The following is a 23,201-nucleotide window of genomic DNA, read 5'->3' as shown; positions in this document are numbered from 1 at the left end:
TGACAGATAATGTCAGGAGTAGTGCAGAGGTGACAGATAACGTCAGGAGTAGTGCAGAGGTGACAGATAACGTCAGGAGTAGTGCAGAGGTGACAGATAACGTCAGGAGTAGTGCAGAGGTGACAGATAACGTCAGGAGTAGTGCAGAGGTGAGAGATAACGTCAGGAGTAGTGCAGAGGTGACAGATAACGTCAGGAGCAGTGCAGAGGTGACAGATAACGTCAGGAGTAGTGCAGAGGTGACAGATAACGTCAGGAGTAGTGCAGAGGTGACAGATAATGTCAGGAGTAGTGCAGAGGGTGACAGATAACCTTAGCAGTAGTGCAGAGATGACAGATAATGTTAGCAGTAGTGCAGAGGTGACAGATAACGTCAGGAGTAGTGCAGAGGTGACAGATAACCTTAGCAGTAGTGCAGAGGTGACAGATAATGTCAGGAGTAGTGCAGAGGTGACAGATAATGTCAGGAGTAGTGCAGAGGTGACAGATAACGTCAGGAGTAGAGCAGAGGTGACAGATAACGTCAGGAGTAGTGCAGAGATGACAGATAATGTCAGGAGTAGTGCAGAGGTGACAGATAATGTCAGGAGTAGTGCAGAGGTGACAGATAATGTCAGGAGTAGTGCAGAGGTGACAGATAACGTCAGGAGTAGTGCAGAGATGACAGATAATGTCAGGAGTAGTGCAGAGGTGACAGATAATGTCAGGAGTAGTGCAGAGGTGACAGATAATGTCAGGAGTAGTGCAGAGGTGACAGATAACGTCAGGAGTAGTGCAGAGGTGACAGATAATGTCAGGAGTAGTGCAGAGGTGACAGATAACGTTAGGAGTAGTGCAGAGGTGACAGATAATGTCAGGAGTAGTGCAGAGGTGACAGATAATGTCAGGAGTAGTGCAGAGGTGACAGATAATGTCAGGAGTAGTGCAGAGGTGACAGATAACGTCAGGAGTAGTGCAGAGGTGACAGATAACTTTAGGAGTAGTGCAGAGGTGACAGATAATGTCAGGAGTAGTGCAGAGGTGAGAGATAACGTTAGGAGTAGTGCAGAGGTGACAGATAATGTCAGGAGTAGTGCAGAGGTGAGAGATAACGTCAGGAGTAGTGCAGAGGTGACAGATAATGTCAGGAGTAGTGCAGAGGTGACAGATAACGTCAGGAGTAGTGCAGAGGTGACAGATAACGTCAGGAGTAGTGCAGAGGTGACAGATAACGTCAGGAGTAGTGCAGAGGTGACAGATAATGTCAGGAGTAGTGCAGAGGTGACAGATAACGTTAGGAGTAGTGCAGAGGTGACAGATAATGTCAGGAGTAGTGCAGAGGTGACAGATAATGTCAGGAGTAGTGCAGAGGTGACAGATAACGTTAGGAGTAGTGCAGAGGTGACAGATAATGTCAGTAGTAGTGCAGAGGTGAGAGATAACGTTAGGAGTAGTGCAGAGGTGACAGATAATGTCAGGAGTAGTGCAGAGGTGACAGATAACGTCAGGAGTAGTGCAGAGGTGACAGATAATGTCAGGAGTAGTGCAGAGGTGACAGATAATGTCAGGAGTAGTGCAGAGGTGACAGATAACGTTAGGAGTAGTGCAGAGGTGACAGATAACGTCAGGAGTAGTGCAGAGGTGACAGATAATGTCAGGAGTAGTGCAGAGGTGACAGATAACGTCAGGAGTAGTGCAGAGGTGAGAGATAATGTCAGGAGTAGTGCAGAGATGACAGATAACGTCAGGAGTAGTGCAGAGGTGACAGATAACGTCAGGAGTAGTGCAGAGGTGACAGATAATGTCAGGAGTAGTGCAGAGGTGACAGATAACGTCAGGAGTAGTGCAGAGGTGAGAGATAATGTCAGGAGTAGTGCAGAGGTGACAGATAATGTCAGGAGTAGTGCAGAGGTGACAGATAATGTCAGGAGTAGTGCAGAGGTGACAGATAATGTCAGGAGTAGTGCAGAGGTGACAGATAACGTCAGGAGCAGTGCAGAGGTGACAGATAACGTCAGGAGCAGTGCAGAGGTGACAGATAACGTCAGGAGCAGTGCAGAGGTGACAGATAACGTCAGGAGTAGTGCAGAGGTGACAGATAACGTCAGGAGTAGTGCAGAGGTGACAGATAATGTCAGGAGTAGTGCAGAGGTGACAGATAACCTTAGCAGTAGTGCAGAGATGACAGATAATGTTAGCAGTAGTGCAGAGGTGACAGATAACGTCAGGAGTAGTGCAGAGGTGACAGATAACCTTAGCAGTAGTGCAGAGGTGACAGATAATGTCAGGAGTAGTGCAGAGGTGACAGATAATGTCAGGAGTAGTGCAGAGGTGACAGATAACGTCAGGAGTAGTGCAGAGGTGACAGATAATGTCAGGAGTAGTGCAGAGGTGACAGATAACGTCAGGAGTAGTGCAGAGGTGACAGATAACGTCAGGAGTAGTGCAGAGGTGACAGATAACGTCAGGAGTAGTGCAGAGGTGACAGATAATGTCAGGAGTAGTGCAGAGGTGACAGATAACGTTAGGAGTAGTGCAGAGGTGGACAGATAATGTCAGGAGTAGTGCAGAGGTGACAGATAACGTTAGGAGTAGTGCAGAGGTGACAGATAATGTCATGAGTAGTGCAGAGGTGACAGATAATGTCAGGAGTAGTGCAGAGGTGACAGATAACGTTAGGAGTAGTGCAGAGGTGACAGATAATGTCAGGAGTAGTGCAGAGGTGAGAGATAACGTTAGGAGTAGTGCAGAGGTGACAGATAATGTCAGGAGTAGTGCAGAGGTGACAGATAATGTCAGGAGTAGTGCAGAGGTGACAGATAATGTTAGGAGTAGTGCAGAGGTGACAGATAATGTCAGGAGTAGTGCAGAGGTGAGAGATAACGTAGGAGTAGTGCAGAGGTGACAGATAATGTCAGGAGTAGTGCAGAGGTGACAGATAACGTCAGGAGTAGTGCAGAGGTGACAGATAACGTCAGGAGTAGTGCAGAGGTGACAGATAACGTCAGGAGTAGTGCAGAGGTGACAGATAACGTCAGGAGTAGTGCAGAGGTGACAGATAACGTCAGGAGTAGTGCAGAGGTGACAGATAATGTCAGGAGTAGTGCAGAGGTGACAGATAACGTTAGGAGTAGTGCAGAGGTGACAGATAATGTCAGGAGTAGTGCAGAGGTGACAGATAACGTTAGGAGTAGTGCAGAGGTGACAGATAATGTCAGGAGTAGTGCAGAGGTGACAGATAATGTCAGGAGTAGTGCAGAGGTGACAGATAACGTTAGGAGTAGTGCAGAGGTGACAGATAATGTCAGGAGTAGTGCAGAGGTGAGAGATAACGTTAGGAGTAGTGCAGAGGTGACAGATAATGTCAGGAGTAGTGCAGAGGTGACAGATAACGTCAGGAGTAGTGCAGAGGTGACAGATAACGTCAGGAGTAGTGCAGAGGTGACAGATAATGTCAGGAGTAGTGCAGAGGTGACAGATAATGTAAGGAGTAGTGCAGAGGTGACAGATAACGTTAGGAGTAGTGCAGAGGTGACAGATAACGTCAGGAGTAGTGCAGAGGTGACAGATAATGTCAGGAGTAGTGCAGAGGTGACAGATAACGTCAGGAGTAGTGCAGAGGTGACAGATAATGTTAGCAGTAGTGCAGAGGTGACAGATAACGTTAGGAGTAGTGCAGAGGTGACAGATAATGTCAGGAGTAGTGCAGAGGAGACAGATAATGTCAGGAGTAGTGCAGAGGTGACAGATAACGTCAGGAGTAGTGCAGAGGTGACAGATAATGTCAGGAGTAGTGCAGAGGTGACAGATAATGTCAGGAGTAGTGCAGAGGTGACAGATAATGTCAGGAGTAGTGCAGAGGTGACAGATAATGTCAGGAGTAGTGCAGAGGTGACAGATAACGTCAGGAGTAGTGCAGAGGTGAGAGATAATGTCAGGAGTAGTGCAGAGTGACAGATAACGTCAGGAGTAGTGCAGAGGTGACAGATAACGTCAGGAGTAGTGCAGAGGTGACAGATAATGTCAGGAGTAGTGCAGAGGTGACAGATAACGTCAGGAGTAGTGCAGAGGTGACAGATAATGTCAGGAGTAGTGCAGAGGTGACAGATAATGTCAGGAGTAGTGCAGAGGTGACAGATAATGTCAGGAGTAGTGCAGAGGTGACAGATAATGTCAGGAGTAGTGCAGAGATGACAGATAATGTCAGGAGTAGTGCAGAGGTGACAGATAATGTCAGGAGTAGTGCAGAGGTGACAGATAATGTCAGGAGTAGTGCAGAGATGACAGATAATGTCAGGAGTAGTGCAGAGGTGACAGATAACGTTAGGAGTAGTGCAGAGGTGACAGATAATGTCAGGAGTAGTGCAGAGGTGACAGATAACGTCAGGAGTAGTGCAGAGGTGACAGATAATGTCAGGAGTAGTGCAGAGATGACAGATAATGTCAGGAGTAGTGCAGAGGTGACAGATAACGTCAGGAGTAGTGCAGAGGTGACAGATAACGTTAGCAGTAGTGCAGAGGTGACAGATAACGTCAGGAGTAGTGCAGAGGTGACAGATAATGTCAGGAGTAGTGCAGAGGTGAGAGATAACGTCAGGAGTAGTGCAGAGGTGACAGATAACGTCAGGAGTAGTGCAGAGATGACAGATAATGTCAGGAGTAGTGCAGAGGTGACAGATAACGTCAGGAGTAGTGCAGAGGTGACAGATAACGTTAGCAGTAGTGCAGAGGTGACAGATAACGTCAGGAGTAGTGCAGAGGTGACAGATAATGTCAGGAGTAGTGCAGAGGTGAGAGATAACGTCAGGAGTAGTGCAGAGGTGACAGATAACGTTAGGAGTAGTGCAGAGGTGACAGATAACGTCAGGAGTAGTGCAGAGGTGAGAGATAACGTCAGGAGTAGTGCAGGGGTGACAGATAACGTTAGGAGTAGTGCAGAGGTGACAGATAACGTCAGGAGTAGTGCAGAGGTGACAGATAATGTCAGGAGTAGTGCAGAGGTGACAGATAACGTCAGGAGTAGTGCAGAGGTGACAGATAACGTCAGGAGTAGTGCAGAGGTGACAGATAATGTCAGGAGTAGTGCAGAGGTGAGAGATAATGTCAGGAGTAGTGCAGAGGTGACAGATAACGTCAGGAGTAGTGCAGAGGTGAGAGATAATGTCAGGAGTAGTGCAGAGGTGACAGATAACGTCAGGAGTAGTGCAGAGGTGACAGATAATGTCAGGAGTAGTGCAGAGGTGACAGATAACGTCAGGAGTAGTGCAGAGGTGACAGATAATGTCAGGAGTAGTGCAGAGGTGACAGATAATGTCAGGAGTAGTGCAGAGGTGACAGATAACGTCAGGAGTAGTGCAGAGGTGACAGATAACGTTAGCAGTAGTGCAGAGGTGACAGATAACGTCAGGAGTAGTGCAGAGGTGACAGATAACGTCAGGAGTAGTGCAGAGGTGACAGATAACGTCAGGAGTAGTGCAGAGGTGACAGATAACGTCAGGAGTAGTGCAGAGGTGACAGATAACCTTAGCAGTAGTGCAGAGGTGACAGATAATGTCAGGAGTAGTGCAGAGGTGACAGATAACGTCAGGAGTAGTGCAGAGGTGACAGATAATGTCAGGAGTAGTGCAGAGGTGACAGATAACGTTAGGAGTAGTGCAGAGGTGACAGATAACGTCAGGAGTAGTGCAGAGGTGACAGATAATGTCAGGAGTAGTGCAGAGGTGACAGATAATGTCAGGAGTAGTGCAGAGGTGACAGATAATGTCAGGAGTAGTGCAGAGGTGACAGATAACCTTAGCAGTAGTGCAGATGTGACAGATAATGTCAGGAGTAGTGCAGAGGTGACAGATAATGTCAGGAGTAGTGCAGAGGTGACAGATAACGTCAGGAGTAGTGCAGAGGTGACAGATAATGTCAGGAGTAGTGCAGAGGTGACAGATAACGTTAGGAGTAGTGCAGAGGTGACAGATAATGTCAGGAGTAGTGCAGAGGTGACAGATAATGTCAGGAGTAGTGCAGAGGTGACAGATAATGTCAGGAGTAGTGCAGAGGTGACAGATAATGTCAGGAGTAGTGCAGAGGTGACAGATAACGTTAGGAGTAGTGCAGAGGTGACAGATAATGTCAGGAGTAGTGCAGAGGTGACAGATAATGTCAGGAGTAGTGCAGAGGTGACAGATAATGTCAGGAGTAGTGCAGAGGTGACAGATAATGTCAGGAGTAGTGCAGAGGTGACAGATAACCTTAGCAGTAGTGCAGATGTGACAGATAATGTCAGGAGTAGTGCAGAGGTGACAGATAATGTCAGGAGTAGTGCAGAGGTGACAGATAATGTCAGGAGTAGTGCAGAGGTGACAGATAATGTCAGGAGTAGTGCAGAGGTGACAGATAACCTTAGCAGTAGTGCAGAGATGACAGATAATGTTAGCAGTAGTGTAGAGGTGACAGATAATGTCAGGAGTAGTGCAGAGGTGACAGATAATGTCAGGAGTAGTGCAGAGGTGACAGATAATCTTAGCAGTAGTGCAGAGGTGACAGATAATTTTGGCAGTAGTGCAGAGGAGGTCACGTAAACTGTCCCTTATTCAAGCATGTAACATGGCTTGGAATCCACTGGGGTTCCACATGATCAATCTTCATGCAGGGCATAAAATACATACAGATAATGATACACAGAAATGAAATGATTGCGCGACTGCAACAGATGGGACCATTAGACCAACACAATTGTGAAGACCATGGTGGACATGGGTGAGTGGCGTGGGATTATGATCACATCCCATGCTTAGATGAGATGATGGGTTCTGAGGATCATTACCCTTCACGGTCAAGGTTGCAGTGGTCTGCTGGTCTCCACACAAACATGTGTACTCCCCCGCATCTTCAGGGTCCAGGTGACTGATAACCAGCTCAGCAATAAGACCATCCTGGATGAATCTATATTTGTCTCCAGGGGTAAGAGTCTTCTGTCCTTTTCTCCACTCTAGAGGAGCCATCGGTTTGGTCAGGACACATTGTAAGGAGACAGATTCTCCTTCGACACCTTCCTTGTTCCTCAGTTCTTCTTTAAATAGTGGAGGAAGTGCTGACAGGACATGGAATAAAGACAACATTTGAATACTTAGGTCTACTGTCAGTTCACATCTCATTTGGAAGACCACCCTGGATGCTGCGACTATTATTCATATGGCCTTCATCATTTTGTCCTGCTTTGGTTGGGTCACAGTACAGTATATAAAATCTGGCATAAGAACAGTCTCCCACTGAAACAGTGACTAAGTAAGACTTGGTGCTACAAGCTTTTAAGCCTGACAACACAGACTTGTTTCACACTTACGTCTGCCGATCCGGCTGATTCCCAGCATACTGTGCCCAAACAGCCTTCCAACAGTATAAAACAGGTCTTAAAAGACTTAACACTTATGACTCGCCGAGACAGGGCGACAAACACCCGAAAGATCATTTACAATTACTGCCCAGTGTAAGAATCTCCACCTATTTGCCCATTTGTGGTCGATCACATCTCTTATGCGGACCTAGACTTATCATTGGTCAGCAGCACATCTCTTGTAGGCATCTGTGGACTGCTTGCAATAGAAATATATAAAGGTATGTAGACGAGCGCTGACTGACCTGCTATATTGTTGATTGCTGCTCATTATGGGCAATTTATCTGCCCTTGTACAGTGCATTCGGAAATGTTCAGACTCTCACTTTTTTCACATTTTTATGTTGCTCCTTGTGCTAAAATAAAAGATTCCATTTTTCACCATCAATCTGCACTGAATCCCCCAAAAGGCTCAAAATTTATGAACATGTATTAAAAAACCAAAAACAAACATTTCATGGGGACATAAGTAATCACACCCTTTCCTATAACGCTTGACACTTAGCTGTGCGGCCTCTTATTTCTCTGTATCTTTGAGGTGTTTCTACAACTTGATTGAAGTCACCTACGGTAAATTCAGGTGATTGGACATGATTTGGAAAGACTCAGCCCTGTCTATGTAAGGTCTGACAATACATATCAGAGCAAAAACCAAGCCATGAGGAGGAAAGAACTGCCTGTAGAGCATTTCTGCTGCACTGAGAGTTCCCCAGAGCACAGTGGTCTCCATAATTCTTACATGGAAGAAGAAGAAGAATAAGGACTCTTTCTGGATGTGCCGCCCCCCCCCCCCCCCCCACTCACCCCCACCCCAAACTAAGTAATCGGGAGAGAAAGGTCTTAGTAAGAGAAGTGACCAAGAACTGAATGTTCACTCTGGCTGAGCGCCAAAGATCCTGTGTGCAAATCGGCAAAACTTCCAGAAAGTCAACCATCACCTTGGGGGACAAGGAGACTGGTCAAGGTGGAGGTAAGGTTGACATTGTCGCTAAGCCACTCCAGTGAGAAAAATGAAAGGGTCTGAAGACCTTCTGAATGCACTGTAAATGAACACTTAATATTTTCTAGTCTTATGAGTTCATCCTGGTATCTAGTTCCCTGACCTGACATTACAAGCACCCACCAGGTAAACCTCCAGCCACCGATACAGAAGTGAGTCATAGGCATGGAGAATGATGACAGACATATCATAAAGGACACAAGATGAATGAAGAAAGATGAGGAAAGAAGCAAGGGAAATTCTGCAGGAACATCTAATGACATGATCCACCATTCCTCCGCTGTGTACATCGGTGAGAAGATGAGATGAAGCATCAAAGCCTCATCTCAGCCACCCAGCAATATGTTATCAGTGAGTAAATCTTTGTCATATACACAATGTACAAATCATGCACTAGAATGTGATATAAAGAACAGGTGAACACTACGTCCAGAAGACCTCAACATGGCAACACAGATGGAGCAGATTGACATTACGAATGGTTTTGAATTGTGATATTAACACATTATTATGGTCTCAGGGTCTGAAGATGAAGAGGCCACAACCCAAGTATTACAGATGGAAGAACACATAAAAGTTATCATATGGATGAACGGACAACAAGAGTAGTATGACTGTGGACTTAGGTGAGGTTGTTAGATGAGTGGATTGGTGAAGACGATGGATGGAGATTGATGAAAAGTGTTAATGGATAATTAGAAGATATGGTGGCATTACCCTTCACATTCAGGGTTGCAGTGGTCTGCTGGTCTCCACACATACACGTGTACTCCCCTGCATCTTCAGGGTCCAGGTGGCTGATGACCAGCTCGGCAGAAAGACCGTCCTGGATGAATGTATACTTGTCTCCAGGGGTAAGCATCTTCTTTCCTCTTCTCCACTCCAGAGTGGCCTTCAGTTTGGTCATGATGCAGTCTAAAGTCACAGACTCTCCTTCGACACCTTCCTTGTCCTTCAATACTTCCTTAAATTGTGGGGGAAGAGCTGAGAGAAGTGGGATACAACATATGAAATACCACGTTGGGAAGAAATTCCATAATGACGCAAATTGTGCAGTGGATGAGTGATGGTGGAAAACAAGTGACAATCACTGTGCATGCTGCGGTCATGTTGGTGATTACTGGTGATGATGGGTAGGGTGATGGGATATTAGGAGGTGACCATTATTGGTGACATTCTTTACCAATGACAGTGAGGGAAGCTGTGGTCCGATGGTCTCCACATATACATGTATACTCCCCGGAATCATTCACATCCGCATTATCAATGACCATCGCAGCAGTGAGACCTTCCTGGATGAATCTGTACTTGTTGCTGGCCTGGAGTACCTTCCGTCCTTTCCTCCACTCTAGAAGGGCTTTGGATGTGGTTACCTCACAGCATAAAGTGACAGATGTTCCCTCAGAGATTTCTTTGCCCTTTAATTCCTTTCTAAATCGTGGTGGGAGAGCTGACATAGAATCAATAGCATTCTGATTACATGAGAGTAGGTACAACCTGAGGGGCTGAGGGGTCAGTCTCTGGTAGATAATGGGGATTTGCGTTCATGGGGATCTATTGCTGAAGAAAATTTAACTCCTTTTCTCTAGACACATTTCTCAACTGCTTTGGTGGGACTTGATGTATTGTTTTTTTTGTGCTGTTACTCGTAGTCCTGAGACCTTTCTTGCCTCCTCTGCAGAATGTGCCCTGAAATATTGAGCTACAGCAACCCCACCAGATTTAATAACTTAATGAGGCTCTTTTTGTGTTGAACATTGGCTGGTGAATAATCACAACTACTGGGTTACCAGAAGGGATGTTCACGAAGACGATCCCTGTCCATATGTCCTATTAGGGTATGTTAGATGGAGGTCTTCTACTTAAGACTTCCATCAATGAGCTAGAACAAAGAGCAACTCCTGCTCCGCTAGGCTTGAGACATCTGTATGGTAAGTACAACCATCTGAATGACCGCCATGACTGACCAGACATGGCTTCCTCTGGCAAAATCAGCTATTTGTCAGGGGTGCTGGGAGTCAGATACAGCTGTACTTGGAGAGGGGTTCTCGCTGATGAGAACAGACTTACAAGGTGATGTCCCATGTAGTGGCGTCTGCATGGCTAAGCTGCATCCGTTATGTGGCCAAAAGCCACAAGTCCATGTGGTTTGCTAGTAAAATATGCGTGACCTAGTTTTAATGGCTGTGCAATTTTAGGCAAACCACATGGCTATTAACAAGTAAAATGAATTAGCAGTTATTTCATTAGCAATCCACATAGACCTGGGGTTTTGGATGTATCGTAGCCACATTTTTGCTGCAGCTACGTGGGACAACCTGGTGCTCATGAAGCGAATGGCAGTTGTAACAGACTATGACTCGTTACATATCTTCTCTATTATCTTTTGTAAATTAAAGACTAATAAATAATATTGATTAAAGCCCAGTGCCGATGGACACAAATGGGAATTATGGGTGACACAATGAAAGCAATGAGAGATGGGCGTAGAAGGAAGAGAAGCAAAGGATGAGACAGAAAGAGATGAAGATGAGCGATTAAGGAAGGGATGATGAAGGAAAGCAGATGTTAGAACCAGAGCTGTTGAAAATTTACCCTTCACGGCCACTGAAGCTGATGTTTGGTGGTCTCCACAAATGCATGTGTATTCCCCAGCATCGTCTAGATCCAGGCAATGAATGACCAGCTCAGCCACAAGACCCTTCTGGACAAATTTATATTTGCTGCTCGGCTTCAGCGTCTTTTGCTCCTTTCTCCACTGCAGAGAAGCCTTTGGCTTGGTCAAGGTGCATCGTAAGGTCAGCGATTCTCCTTCCACACCTTCCTTGTTGTCTAATCCATCTTTAAATTGTGGTGGAATAGCTGGCAAGGGGAAATCAAGAGGGAAACTTAGACAGATAAAGATGATGTGGAGAGCAGAGATGATGGCGATTTAGTGGGTAAAATGAGAGATATGGTTAGAGAAGGGGTAAGTCGGTGACGGGGATGGCAAGATGGGAAGGAGGAGATGATCTGTTATAGACGTGAGGAGATGTTATGATGTATATATGCTGGAATGAAGGGTTATTGCAGATGTATAATATGTTATACCCTTCACGGTCAGTGTGGCTGCCGTCTGATTATCTCCACACACGCAAATATATCTCCCAGTATCTTGTTGGTCCACGTTGCGTACAACCAGTTCGGCCACCAAACCTTCCTGGATGACACTGTACTTGTCACTGGACTTAATGATTTTGTGTCCTTTTCTCCACTCCAGAGACGTGTCTGGTTTGGTCAGCTCACAGTGCAGAGTGACCGAGTCGCCTTCTACAGCTTCCTGATTTTTTAGTTCTTCCTTAAATTCTGGTGGTAAAGCTAACAAACAAGATACCATAAGTGAGAGCAGCCTGAGAGGGTGAGACAACCTAGAGAGCGATCAGATCCCACGCTAATATTTACCATGCACTACGAGTGTTGCCGAGGTCTTTTGGTCTCCACACATGCACGTATACTGTCCGCCATCGTGCAAGTCCACATTAGAGATCTCCAGCTCGGCAGTACAGCCATCCTGAGTCATCTTGTACTTGTTGCCGGGTTGGAGCACATGGTCTCCTTTCCTCCACTCTAGTTGGGCATTGGCTTTGGTCAGTTCACAGGTTAGAAGAGCTGAGCTCTCCTCTGTACAATCCTCGCTCTTGAGTTCTCTCAAAAATCTTGGTGGTAAAGCTGGTAGAAGTGGAAGGAAGAACAGATTTGTTAATGAGAAAACCGTGCAAATCTAAGAACTGGATCCTCAATGGGAATGAAGATGCTACATATTGCTAGGTTTAGATTGACGAGAGACACAACAAACGCCATTAACACCTGATGGGTATGAAGAATGTCAAGCCATCGGGAATTACTATATTTTACCAAATGGTTGTTCTCTTGAGAAAACAATGTAATTTACCAAGAGCTTAATACAAAGCTGAAGGGGAAGTGACAACTCCTCTTGGACCAAATGACAACCAAACCGGTGAACCACCCACCATTATCCAGGGCTCTTGTGCTATAATTGAGGCATCTGATGTGGATGCAACACATAGGGTTAGACATTTCTATGACAGCTTTTCATCCTGAACATGAGGACAGCATGCCGGTTGAATGTTTAACCTAAATATCCAAAGTTCACATAATTTTATCATGTTTACGGCTTCCTCCATTGCACAATCGAGATGTCGCATGTACATAAATTTAGAGAATGACCTTAGACCATTTATATGAAGAATACAAAGATGGAGCCTCCAGACATGATGGCGGAAAGATCAGACAATTGTGAGTAATGAATCATTAGTCACACCCAGGTGACAAACGTTCTCCCCAGAAATCCTGGAACTTATCGCTGTCAATTTGTTGGGTTCTGGTGGGCTAGACGTAATTTTTTTTTTTACCTTTGATATGTATGGTTGAAGAGGTTTCTTGGTCTCCACAGACACAACTATAGATTCCAGCATCCTCCTCACGTAGGTCAGTGATGACCAGCTCCACCACGGGGCCCTCCTGTCTCAGGACGTATTTTTCCGACTCCTGAAGGAGAGTACGACCCTTTCTCCACTCTACGCTTACGCCAGGTTTGCTGAGTTCACAATGAAGGACAAGTCTCTCACCCTCTGTCGTGTCTTCGTCCTTCAGGCCGTGTGTGAAATGTACTGGAAGAGCTGGAGAACGTGGAATGTAAAGTGTGAGTAAATCTGTGGGATGTCCATCATTATCACGGGTTGTAACAGTATTACCCTATATATGGTATGTAAATGGCCATAACCCCACACTGTCACCCCCCCACATCCGTGTAGTCACCTCTAATCCTAATAATCAGGAAGACAAGACCTTACTCAAGAATGTTACTAAACCTTCGGGCGAAGATGCATTGTGCATATCACATGGCGTATTAGGACTCAACCCTAAACTCTAACCCCAAGCTCTAAGCCTAACGTACTGAATAATTTCAGTGCACTTTGTTATAAGATCAGCTGGTTGTGGCCATTTTTCTGAAGAATCAAGAAAAGGACAGTGGGACTCTCAACACAACAAGATATATGAAGAAACCGATTAAATAATAAACTACAGAGTGGAGAATGGCGCCTTCTTTACCATTCACTATTAGGACGGCTGTGGAGCGCCGCTCCCCACACACACAGGTATAATCTCCGGTGTCCTTCTGCTCTAAATCCCGAATGATGAGCTGCGCGGTTGCTCGATCCTGCCTCACTTCATATTTCTGTCCTGGTTTGATGACTTTGTGCCCTCTTCTCCATTCCACATGAGGTGGGGGCTGGGTGAATTCACAGCTCAGAGTCACGGCTCTGCCCTCTGTACTCTCCATGTTACTCAGCTCATGTTTGAAGAGAATGGGATGTTCTGAGGATTCAGATGAAATAGGATATGAAATATGGATCTAACCCCAAAAAGAGACAGTAATAGTTATCATGCTGAACCCCACAAGATGTAGCATTGAAGACCGATGGGAGATTACCATTGACTCTGATGTTTGCCGTGGTCTCTTCTCCTTCGTAAACACAGCTGTAGCTTCCACCATCTTTCAGATCAAGGTCCTGAATGGTCAACTCTGCCACTGAACCTTCCAGCATCATTGTGAACTTATTGTTTGGTTTCAGGGTGGTGTGTCCTTTCTTCCATGCAACAGAGGACACTGGCTTAGAGAGCTCACAGTGGAGAGTGATAGTTTCTCCTTCCACTGCCTCAGTGTTAGCGAGCTTTTCTTTGAAGAGTATCGGAAGAGCTAATCCAAAGGAAAGGTACAAAAATAAGACTAGTTACCATTCACGCCTCATGTAAGAAGGCAACTTACCCATGTAGTGAGGTGGACAATGCTACCAAAATTACCAATTTTATCAGAAAACCTCACCCCAAAATAATGGATTCATGAGTTTGGGACCCTTAATTATTAAAGATTTCCCAAATATGTGCCCATCATCCACACACTAGTGAGGTAATGGGCATCTGCAGAACCAGTAGTCTGTACTGAAGTGTATTATGATGAAGAGATTATTTTACCATTGACAGTCAGCACGGCCGTGGTCTTCTGCTCTCCACACACGCAGGTGTAATGCCCAGAGTCACTGTTGTCAAGATTTTTTATTACCATCTCGGCATAAACTCCTTCCTGCCTCATTGTGTATTTGTCACCAGCTTTAAGGACCTGGTCCCCTTTTCTCCATTCTATGGTGGCCCCAGGTTTGGTGAGCTCACAGAGGAGCTTTGCATCTTCTCCTTCAGATGCCCTTTCATTCTTTAGTTCTTCTTTAAACAGTGGAGGTAACGCTAAAAGATTCAAAAAATATTCTTACAAGAAAAAAATATATAAAAAAAGACCATAAAATGGCTTTGACATTAGACAGCATTCTACCAATGGGCATGATCGAGATAATACAGAAGACTCCACCATCTGCCACTCTCCACAATGTCCTCCACATCCTTATGGAGCTCTGACAGGTATAGTTTCTGAAGATGTTCTCAACACTCAAAGAATTAGTAAAGTAATTAACAAGTTCTAGGACATTATCAGATGCTGACATTTTGGAATTAATCTGTCCTTTGACACTAAACATGCACCAGTATCTTAGAGGTTCAGGGTCTCTACTCACTATACAGCCTGTCAACCAGTGAGCAAAATCCACAACAGTTCCATCTCCAAACTATGGGAGCATGTCTGGTGTCATGGGAGGGACTAATCGAAAATGTAACCAATCATTTATGTAAAATTTACCTGAGACAGAAATGTGGGAAAGTCATTCCCTGAATCTACATTGTGAACAGACAACCCTGGAATATTCCAAGCCCTCAGAATCTGCTGATTTCCCAGTGGGACATTACCAGTAACTTTCACAGTTCCAGTCGTCTGGTGCTCTCCACAGATGCAGGTGTAGTCTCCTCCATCCTCTGGTGCCAGGTCACGGATGATCAGTTCTGTGGTCTGACCCTCCTGGTGGATCTTAAACTTCTTGCTTGGTTTGATCACTGTGTTCTCCTTCCTCCACTCTACGGGGGCATCTGGCTTGTTGAGTTCACAGCGTAGAGTGATGGAGGATCCTTCATTAGCTTGCTGATTGATCAGCTCCTCGGTGAAGTGGGCTGGAAGTTCTGGAAAGAGAAAATACAGTAAAGATAGAGGAACAGTGATAATATTTAGTTATGTATTTGGTAATGGTGCTCACATGACCTCAATGGCCTGTCAATCAAGTCTGAGAAACAAGGCACATAATAAATATAATAACCTTGCACTTTGACCCGGGCAGTAGTCTGTTGGTCTCCAGTATCACAGATGTAGGTTGAAGAATCCTCAGATTTCACATTGTGAATGACCAGTTCTACTACAGTTCCCTTCTGCCTAAATTCATACTTGTCATTGGCTTGAAGAACTGTAACACCTTTCTTCCAAATGACATGAGCGTTGGCCTTACTGATCTCACAGGCAAGAGTGACAGAAGAACCTTCGTCCACATTACAGTCCTGCAGGTCTTGTTTAAAGCGAACTGGAATAGCTACCAAAAGAAAAACGTTAGTATGCACCATGAAATCCATGACCACTGGTCCTACACCACAGAGGATCTCAGACCCATGACACATACTGTCACACCATGAGGTTCAGTATCATGATGAAGTTTCCTACCAGTGATGGTCACATGAGATGTGCTCCTCTGGTCTCCAGTATCACACGTGTAGTCACCAGAGTCTTCTGGTTTTGCATTAAGGATAAGAAGCTCCACCACAGCGCTCTGTTGCTTGATGTCATACTTGTCACCACTCTGTAATATTTCTTCGTCTTTAGTCCATGTCACAGGGGCACCAGACTTATTGAGCTCACATTGTAGTTTGACTATGCTCCCCTCCTTGGATTTCTCATTACGGAGACCTCTTTTAAATAAGACCTGGACAGCTGTGGACAAATTGAAGATATTTTCAGTCCAAGTTGACTCTCATGACTCTCTCAAAGATAAAAAAAAATACAACTATGCATCTAAAAGGAAAGCTTTTCAAATATTCTGATCAAAGACCCATCTTGGGTCTACAGCTACTGTGCAAAGTTATGTGTCTCCTTGGTTACAGACTACAAAAAAACTCTTGTATAGTCTGATCCTTGAGCCTACTGTCTGTAGGCTATCTAGAAGCACATGCATGGAGAGTAAGAAGCAATCAGACTCCACGTGGCTTGTTGTCTGTCACTATGGAGACATATAGGTCTGCATAGGAGCTGCAAACACAAAATGGGAGTTCTGTTACCAAGACCATTTATAAAGTTGATTAATCTCTAATGTAAAATACACTAACACCTAATACAAAACCAAGAGCATGCACATAGGAGAGGAGCATAATTAGAAAGCCCAGGCATTGTCTTGTGAATTTACCCCTGACGGTTAGCATTGCAGAAGACGTCTGTTCCCCGGTTTCACATGTATATGTTCCGGCATCTTCCTTCACCAGATTGTGAACAAGTAATTCCACTCTGCGATCTCTAATCTTCATCTCATACTTATTGCTGGGCTGAAGGAGTTCTCCATCCTTCTTCCACTGCACAGCAGCTTTCTCATTGGAGAGTTCACAGGAGAGTGTGGCCGTTGCGCCTTCCTCGGCCTCCGTGCTCTGCACCTCACGCTTGAAGAAAGCCTGAACAGCTGGAATGGAGAATGTTGGTTGTGTTATTGTAGAGATAAAATAAAGGTGTATTTCATGCTGGAAGCAAAAGTACTGCTCGTGATTCTGCGTTCTGGATGACTGTGGTAGATTTATAAGGTGAGACCAGACTCAACCCCCGAAAGAAGAGGCAGAGATACTGATGACATCAGGCATACAGAGACTGTTCACCTTAATACACACAATATACAGCCATCAGAATAAGTCCACCCTCTGTGAAGTCTATGGTTTTACGTATCAGAACATAATAAAATCATCTGCTCCTTAGAAGGTCTTAACATGAAGTAACTACGACCTCAGATGAAGCTCAGCACACAACAGAGTCCACCTTCTCATTATTTATTTAAAGGGGTTATTCCATGCGCTATGTAAAAAATAAAAATCCAATAGCATTCAGTACACAACAGTCTCTTTCTATAAACTTGGAACCGGCCATGTACTTCATGTGAATCCAAAGATCTCCCCATTCATTTATGCAATTGTTCTGCTAGATTTACTTCAGGCTGTTAACCTACAACAAGGCAGCTCTGTCAACTAAGACAGCTATAATAACCACTTGCACCAAATCCAAAGTAAACTAAAAACCAACCAAGTGGAATATTGTATCAAAAAATATCATTTATTATAAAATGTAAAAAATGGAGAACAACGGGATGTTGTAATACAGTACACGGAGAAGCACAGGGTAAGTCAATTCAAAAAGGAGCACCATGGAACTGCGCAGGATGATGCGCAGTACGATACGATTAAAGAGTGGGGCTAAAGCTAAGACTCTGGGAACCCAAAAAGATGTCACATATAGTAGTCACCCCAATAGGGGTATGGTACACACGGCACCACAGACAGTAGGTGAACCCAAAGTCGTAGCTTCGTCAAAGTCGTAGCTTCGTCAGCCGTGAGGTGAAACGCGCGTCGAGGTCCCGCGCCCAGGGTCTGTCATTCCAATTGTCACCATGTCTTCAGGTACGGTCCGCATTTAGCATGTGTTAGATTACACGTGGGGTTACCCTGTATGTGTTCTTGCTAGGTCCCATACACTCAGGCGCTAATTAATTGTATTATTTCTATCTCAAGCCTAGTTATTATCCAACTATTATATTGGACTGACTGTGACGCCTATATTACCTGTGTATGTTAGCTACGACTTTGGGTTCACTTACTTTCTGTGGTGCCGTGTGTACCATACCCCTATTGGGGCGACTACTATATGTGACATCTTTTTGGGTTCCCAGAGCCTTAGCTTTAGCCCCACTCTTTAATCGTATCGTACTGCGTATCATCCTGCGCAGTTCCATGGTGCTCCTTTTTGAATTGACTTACCCTGTGCTTCTCCGTGTACTGTATTACAACATCCCGTTGTTCTCCATTTTTTACATTTTATAATAAATGATATTTTTTGATACAATATTCCACTTGGTTGGTTTTTAGATTTACTTCAGGCTGGCAGCTCAGGGATGTGTCCTTTCTCGGGGGGGTGTCCTTTCTCGTGGGGTGTCCTTTCTCTTGCAGCTGGTGGCAGTTGAAGTATGGAAATTAGCATGTGCGTCCACCTCAGCGAGCAGGACAGAGAATTTAGAAAAAGGGCAACGAGCAGGTGGTGCTAGACAGACAGATTTCACTGGCTATAATATTTTTTTCATTTCATGCAATTACAAAAATATCAAATCCAGCCGGTGGTTTGAAAAATGTATAATATTCTTTCATGGGACAACCCCTTTAACAAAAACGAGGCGAAAATGGAAAAGCCATGTGTTCAGAACTCAATCCTTCCCATGAATCCATAGCTTGTAGCAGCACCTTGGCTTCCTGGTTTTCCGCATGACTTTGTCTCCCGTTCTGAAGGGCTTTTGGCCGCTCTTCTTTATTCAGGTTGTTCAGGTCATTGAGGTTTGTGGGCATTTATTTTCGCACACCTCTCTTATAGTCCCTTCACAGGATTTCAGCGAGGTTGAGGTCTGGACTTTGCGCCATTGCAGCACCTTAGTTCTCATCTTTATCAGCCATTCTGCTGTGTATTCATTGTTCTGTTTCCTGACCCAGTTTCGGCCAAGCTTGGATAGATGACCACACAGTCCACTTGACTCTAGAATACTTTGGTATACAGACGAGTTCATGGTCGACTCATTGAGTGCAAGGTGGCCAGGTCCTGAGGCTGCAAAACCCGCCCCAGTCATCCCCTCCACCCCTGTGCTAGGCGGCTGGTACGAGGGCTTTGTGCTAGGATTCTGGGTTTGGTTTCCACCAGAAGTGGTGCTGTGGATCATGGCCAATCATCTCTATTTTGGTCGAATCTATCTAAGGAACATGGCTCCAGAAGTCTTGTGGCATGTTCAGATGCAGACTTAAGCCTGTGCTGCCATGTTCTTGTCACAACCAGACATCTGAGAAGCTCTGACAGAAGCCTTTCAGAACCTCCTCCTTGAGCTTTCTTTGTTTTGGTTTTCAGTTCCTCATCTCGTTAGCCTCTCTCAGCTGTCTTGTAGTTGGACTGATTGCATCCCTTTAAATTCCTCCCCATAATGCATTAGTGTGCGGTTTATACAGCCTCCTGGAGTGTGTGTGCATGCTGATCCTATTTCCCAGTCTTCTATAAGATAAGTGTTGTACATTCATTTGTGATTTTATGTTTGCTGGATCCCAGGTGACCCTGACTCCCTCCGTGTCTAGTTTAGGGAGCCGGTGGTCGTGTCCCCTCACTATTGTAGGGTGTTCAGGTGTTATATGGTCGAGGTACGAGGATATGCGATCATCTACCATTGGGGTGTTCGCATAGGCTGAGCAGAGTCAGGGAGAGAGCCAGGTCTTATGCAGGGGTCTCCCTTTTGTTCTTTAGTTTTGGATCCAGTGAGTCATATATTAATTTTGCATTGTCTTCTTTCCTGTACACCTTCCGTGACATTTCTTTTCCTTCTGACAACCCTTCCCCACGAGCCGTACTTGTTCAGTCTCCTTCTAATTGTCCTGATCTTGATCATGTAACATGCAGGCTGAGGTCAGTAGTCTTAGATGGAGCGCTTTACTTTCTTGCATTTTCTCTGAGCTTTGCATGGTCTGACCTTGGGGTAAATTTGCTGGGACGTCCACTCCTTGGAAGGTTGTCAGTTGTCTTCAATATTTTACACTTGTGAATATTCTTTCTTACTGTAGAATGATGGAGTTCAGATTGTTTGGAAATGGTCTTATAACCGTCCTCAGATTGATGGGCATCACCAACTGCTTCTCTACGATCACTGCTGATGTCTTTCCTATTGGCATTGTATTAACACACACCTGAATACGCCAAACCAGCAAACGGCCAAAAAGTCTGCATTTCTAGTGGTGGTCACACTTTCTGATGATCAGTGAATCGAGGGCATTTGATTAGCCGCACTTGGCTCTTACCACTTGATTCCTATGTAAGCAGTGATGGTGAACGTCATTTTCACACCCAGCCACAGCCTGATACATAGGGATTTGTCAAGTGTTCATCATCTGAGGTTGTATTTACCAACTTTTAAGACCTTCTAAGGACCAGATTTTTTATGTCCTTATACATAAAACCATAAAATTCACAGAGGGGGGGGGGGGTATTTTTCTCATGGAGGCACATATACTGTTATCACATTAACAGGAATAAAAAACAACTTCTCATCTTCTACAAGTTACCATGAGCCATCCATTCATCTAAGGCAATCTAAATGTAATTGGTGGCCTCTCCTTGACCACAGATGATGGGGGTAAAGAAACATCAAGTCTACTGAATTTCGCCATAATCAATTATTTGTTCTGCTCAACAAAAGGTGTTTGGTGAAGTCACAGGAGCCTGTGGGGGGGGGGGGGGGTCTGGAGGGGACAAAGGAGTCTAACAGGGACAGTGGGGAGTGGAGGACAAAGGGGTCTGGAGAGGAAAGAGGGATCTGACCGGGACAGAGGAGTCTAAAGAGAACACAAGAGTCTGGAGGAGACAGAAGTATATGAGGGAGGACACAGGAGGCTACAGAGGACATATATGTCTATAGGGAACAGAAGTGTCTGAAGGAGACAAAGGGGAGTGGAGGGGGCAGAGGGAATCTGGAGTGAACTGAGGAGCCAGCAGAGGACAGAGGAGCCTGGAGAGGACAGAGGGGTCTGGAGGGCAAAGAGGAGTCTGGAAGGTGGAGAGAAGTCTGGACATGATAGAGGTACTTGGAGAGGGACGGAGAAGTCTGGAGGGAACTGAGGAGCCTGGAAAGGAACAGAACAGTCTAAAAGGGACAGAAGGGTCTGGAGGAGACAGATGGGTCAGAAGAGAAAAGAGTCTGGAGGAGATAGAGGAGTAAGAGGAAGGACACATGAGTGCAGAGAGGACAGAGGAGTCTGTAGGGGACATACAGTCCCTGACAAAAGTCTTGTCGCTTCTCTATTTTGTAGAAACTCCTGCTATTAACCTGACTTTTAATTAATCAATTGGTGTTATAAATAGCTCAGATGAAAAGCTAAACCCCTTCCAAATGATGTTTAATGCACTGAAATAAATTAGTTTCACTGAAAACAGATTTATCATTTAATCAAGACAGAAAGGTCAAATTTTGGCAAGACTAAAGTTTTGTTGCCTATACAGAAATTGAACAACTTTACTGCAAATCCAAAAATATGTCAGCAAATTAAGTAGTGGTGCTGTGAGATCCAAATTTAATATCTTGTATGACTTCCATGAGCTTGAAGGACAGCATCCATGCGGTTTGGCAAGGATTCATACAATTTATTGAAGTCATCAGGAATAGCAAAGAAAACAGTCTTGCATGCCTCCCAGAGTTCATCAATATTCTTTGGTTTCGTCTTCCATGCTTCCTCTTTCATCCTACACCACATATGCTCAATGATGTTCATGTCTGGTGACTGGGCTGGCCAATCCTGGAGCATCTTGATCTTCTTTGCCTTAAGGAACTTTGATGTGGAGATGGAAGTATGCGATGGAGCACCATCCTGCTGCAGAATTTGGCCTTTTTTATGGTTGGGAATATAAGAGGTAGCTAAGATTTCTTGGTATTTTAGACTATTGATGTTGCCTTCCACCCTGCAGATCCCTCGCACACACCCATACTAGATGTAACCCCAGACCATGATTTTGCCTCCACCAAACTTTACTGTTTTCTGGGTAAATCTCGGCTCCATGCGGGTTCCAGTAGGTCTGCAATATTTGCGGTGACCGTGGTGTAATTCAACAGAAGATTCATCTGGAAAATCCACCTTCTGCCACTTTTCCAGCGTCCATCCTTTTAGCAGGCTGTGGCCCTTGGCAAATGCCACACGGTTTTTCAATTGTCTTTTGTTTAGTGCTGGCTAATGGGCACTGATTCGACCATGGAGGCCATTTCGAGACAGAATCTGACAAACTGTTCTGGTTGACACAGGGACTTCAGGTGACCAGGTCTCGTGGAGCTCTGCTGCAGTGGAAAATGGGCTGGCCTTGGATTTTCGAGCCAACAAACGGTCCTTTCGAGCAGTTGTCTTGCGGGGGCGGCCTGACCTGGCCTTGTCCAAAACGTCTCCAGTCTCTTCAAATCTTTTTTTTATCCTCTGAACTTGACGCTGAGACACATTGAAGGTGTCTGCCACATCAGCAGTGGATCTGGTCTTCAGCCTCTTGATAATCAACAGTTTAGTCTCCGGGTGAATCTTAGGCATGTTTGCAGAGGTCTAGTTGCAGTTGATGTGAAGGTCTAGTGTACTGGGGTTCTTTTTATACACACCTGAGACCTAATTGATCCATTATTAGTCACAGGTGAAGCTCATATGACAAGGCGACAACACTTATGTCTTGGCAAAAATTGACTCAATGGGCTTTACAAAGCTGTGAATATTAGAATACTTTTTGTCAGTTTCGTTTTGCACTGAAACATTATTACAAAAGCTGTTTGGATTAAAATGACCCATTTCTTGTAAAAAAATCTTGATTAGAAATATATTTTAGCGGCACTTCAGGTCAATTTGTACACAAGCAACAAGACTTTTGTCAGGGACTGTATACAGTCAGGTCCATAAATATTGGGACATTGACACAATTGTAACATTTTTGGCTCCATACACCATCACAATGGATTTGAAATGAAACAAACAAGATGTGCTTCACCTGCAGACTGTCAGCTTTACCTGCAGACTGTCAGCTGTACCTGCAGACTGTCGGCTTTACCTGCAGACTGT

At 44.9% G+C, this 23,201-nt stretch overlaps 1 protein-coding gene across 1 annotated transcript in view; it reads right to left on the bottom strand.

The window, feature by feature from the left end:
- Positions 1 to 23,201, bottom strand: part of OBSCN (obscurin, cytoskeletal calmodulin and titin-interacting RhoGEF) — a 452,890-nt gene that overhangs the window by 280,548 nt on the left and 149,141 nt on the right. The window contains 14 exon segments of the mRNA XM_044292830.1: positions 6,797 to 7,063; positions 9,084 to 9,350; positions 9,550 to 9,816; positions 10,962 to 11,228; positions 11,457 to 11,723; positions 11,808 to 12,074; positions 12,779 to 13,045; positions 13,479 to 13,745; positions 13,861 to 14,127; positions 14,403 to 14,669; positions 15,222 to 15,488; positions 15,623 to 15,889; positions 16,018 to 16,284; positions 16,754 to 17,020. Of these exon segments, the coding sequence (XP_044148765.1) occupies positions 6,797 to 7,063; positions 9,084 to 9,350; positions 9,550 to 9,816; positions 10,962 to 11,228; positions 11,457 to 11,723; positions 11,808 to 12,074; positions 12,779 to 13,045; positions 13,479 to 13,745; positions 13,861 to 14,127; positions 14,403 to 14,669; positions 15,222 to 15,488; positions 15,623 to 15,889; positions 16,018 to 16,284; positions 16,754 to 17,020 (3,738 nt within the window).

The sequence above is a fragment of the Bufo gargarizans genome, chromosome 5 (assembly GCF_014858855.1).
Source record: "Bufo gargarizans isolate SCDJY-AF-19 chromosome 5, ASM1485885v1, whole genome shotgun sequence".
Lineage (NCBI taxonomy): Eukaryota > Metazoa > Chordata > Amphibia > Anura > Bufonidae > Bufo > Bufo gargarizans.
The sequence above is the reverse complement of the archived record's forward strand: the minus strand, read 5'-3'. Positions and strand labels throughout refer to the sequence as shown.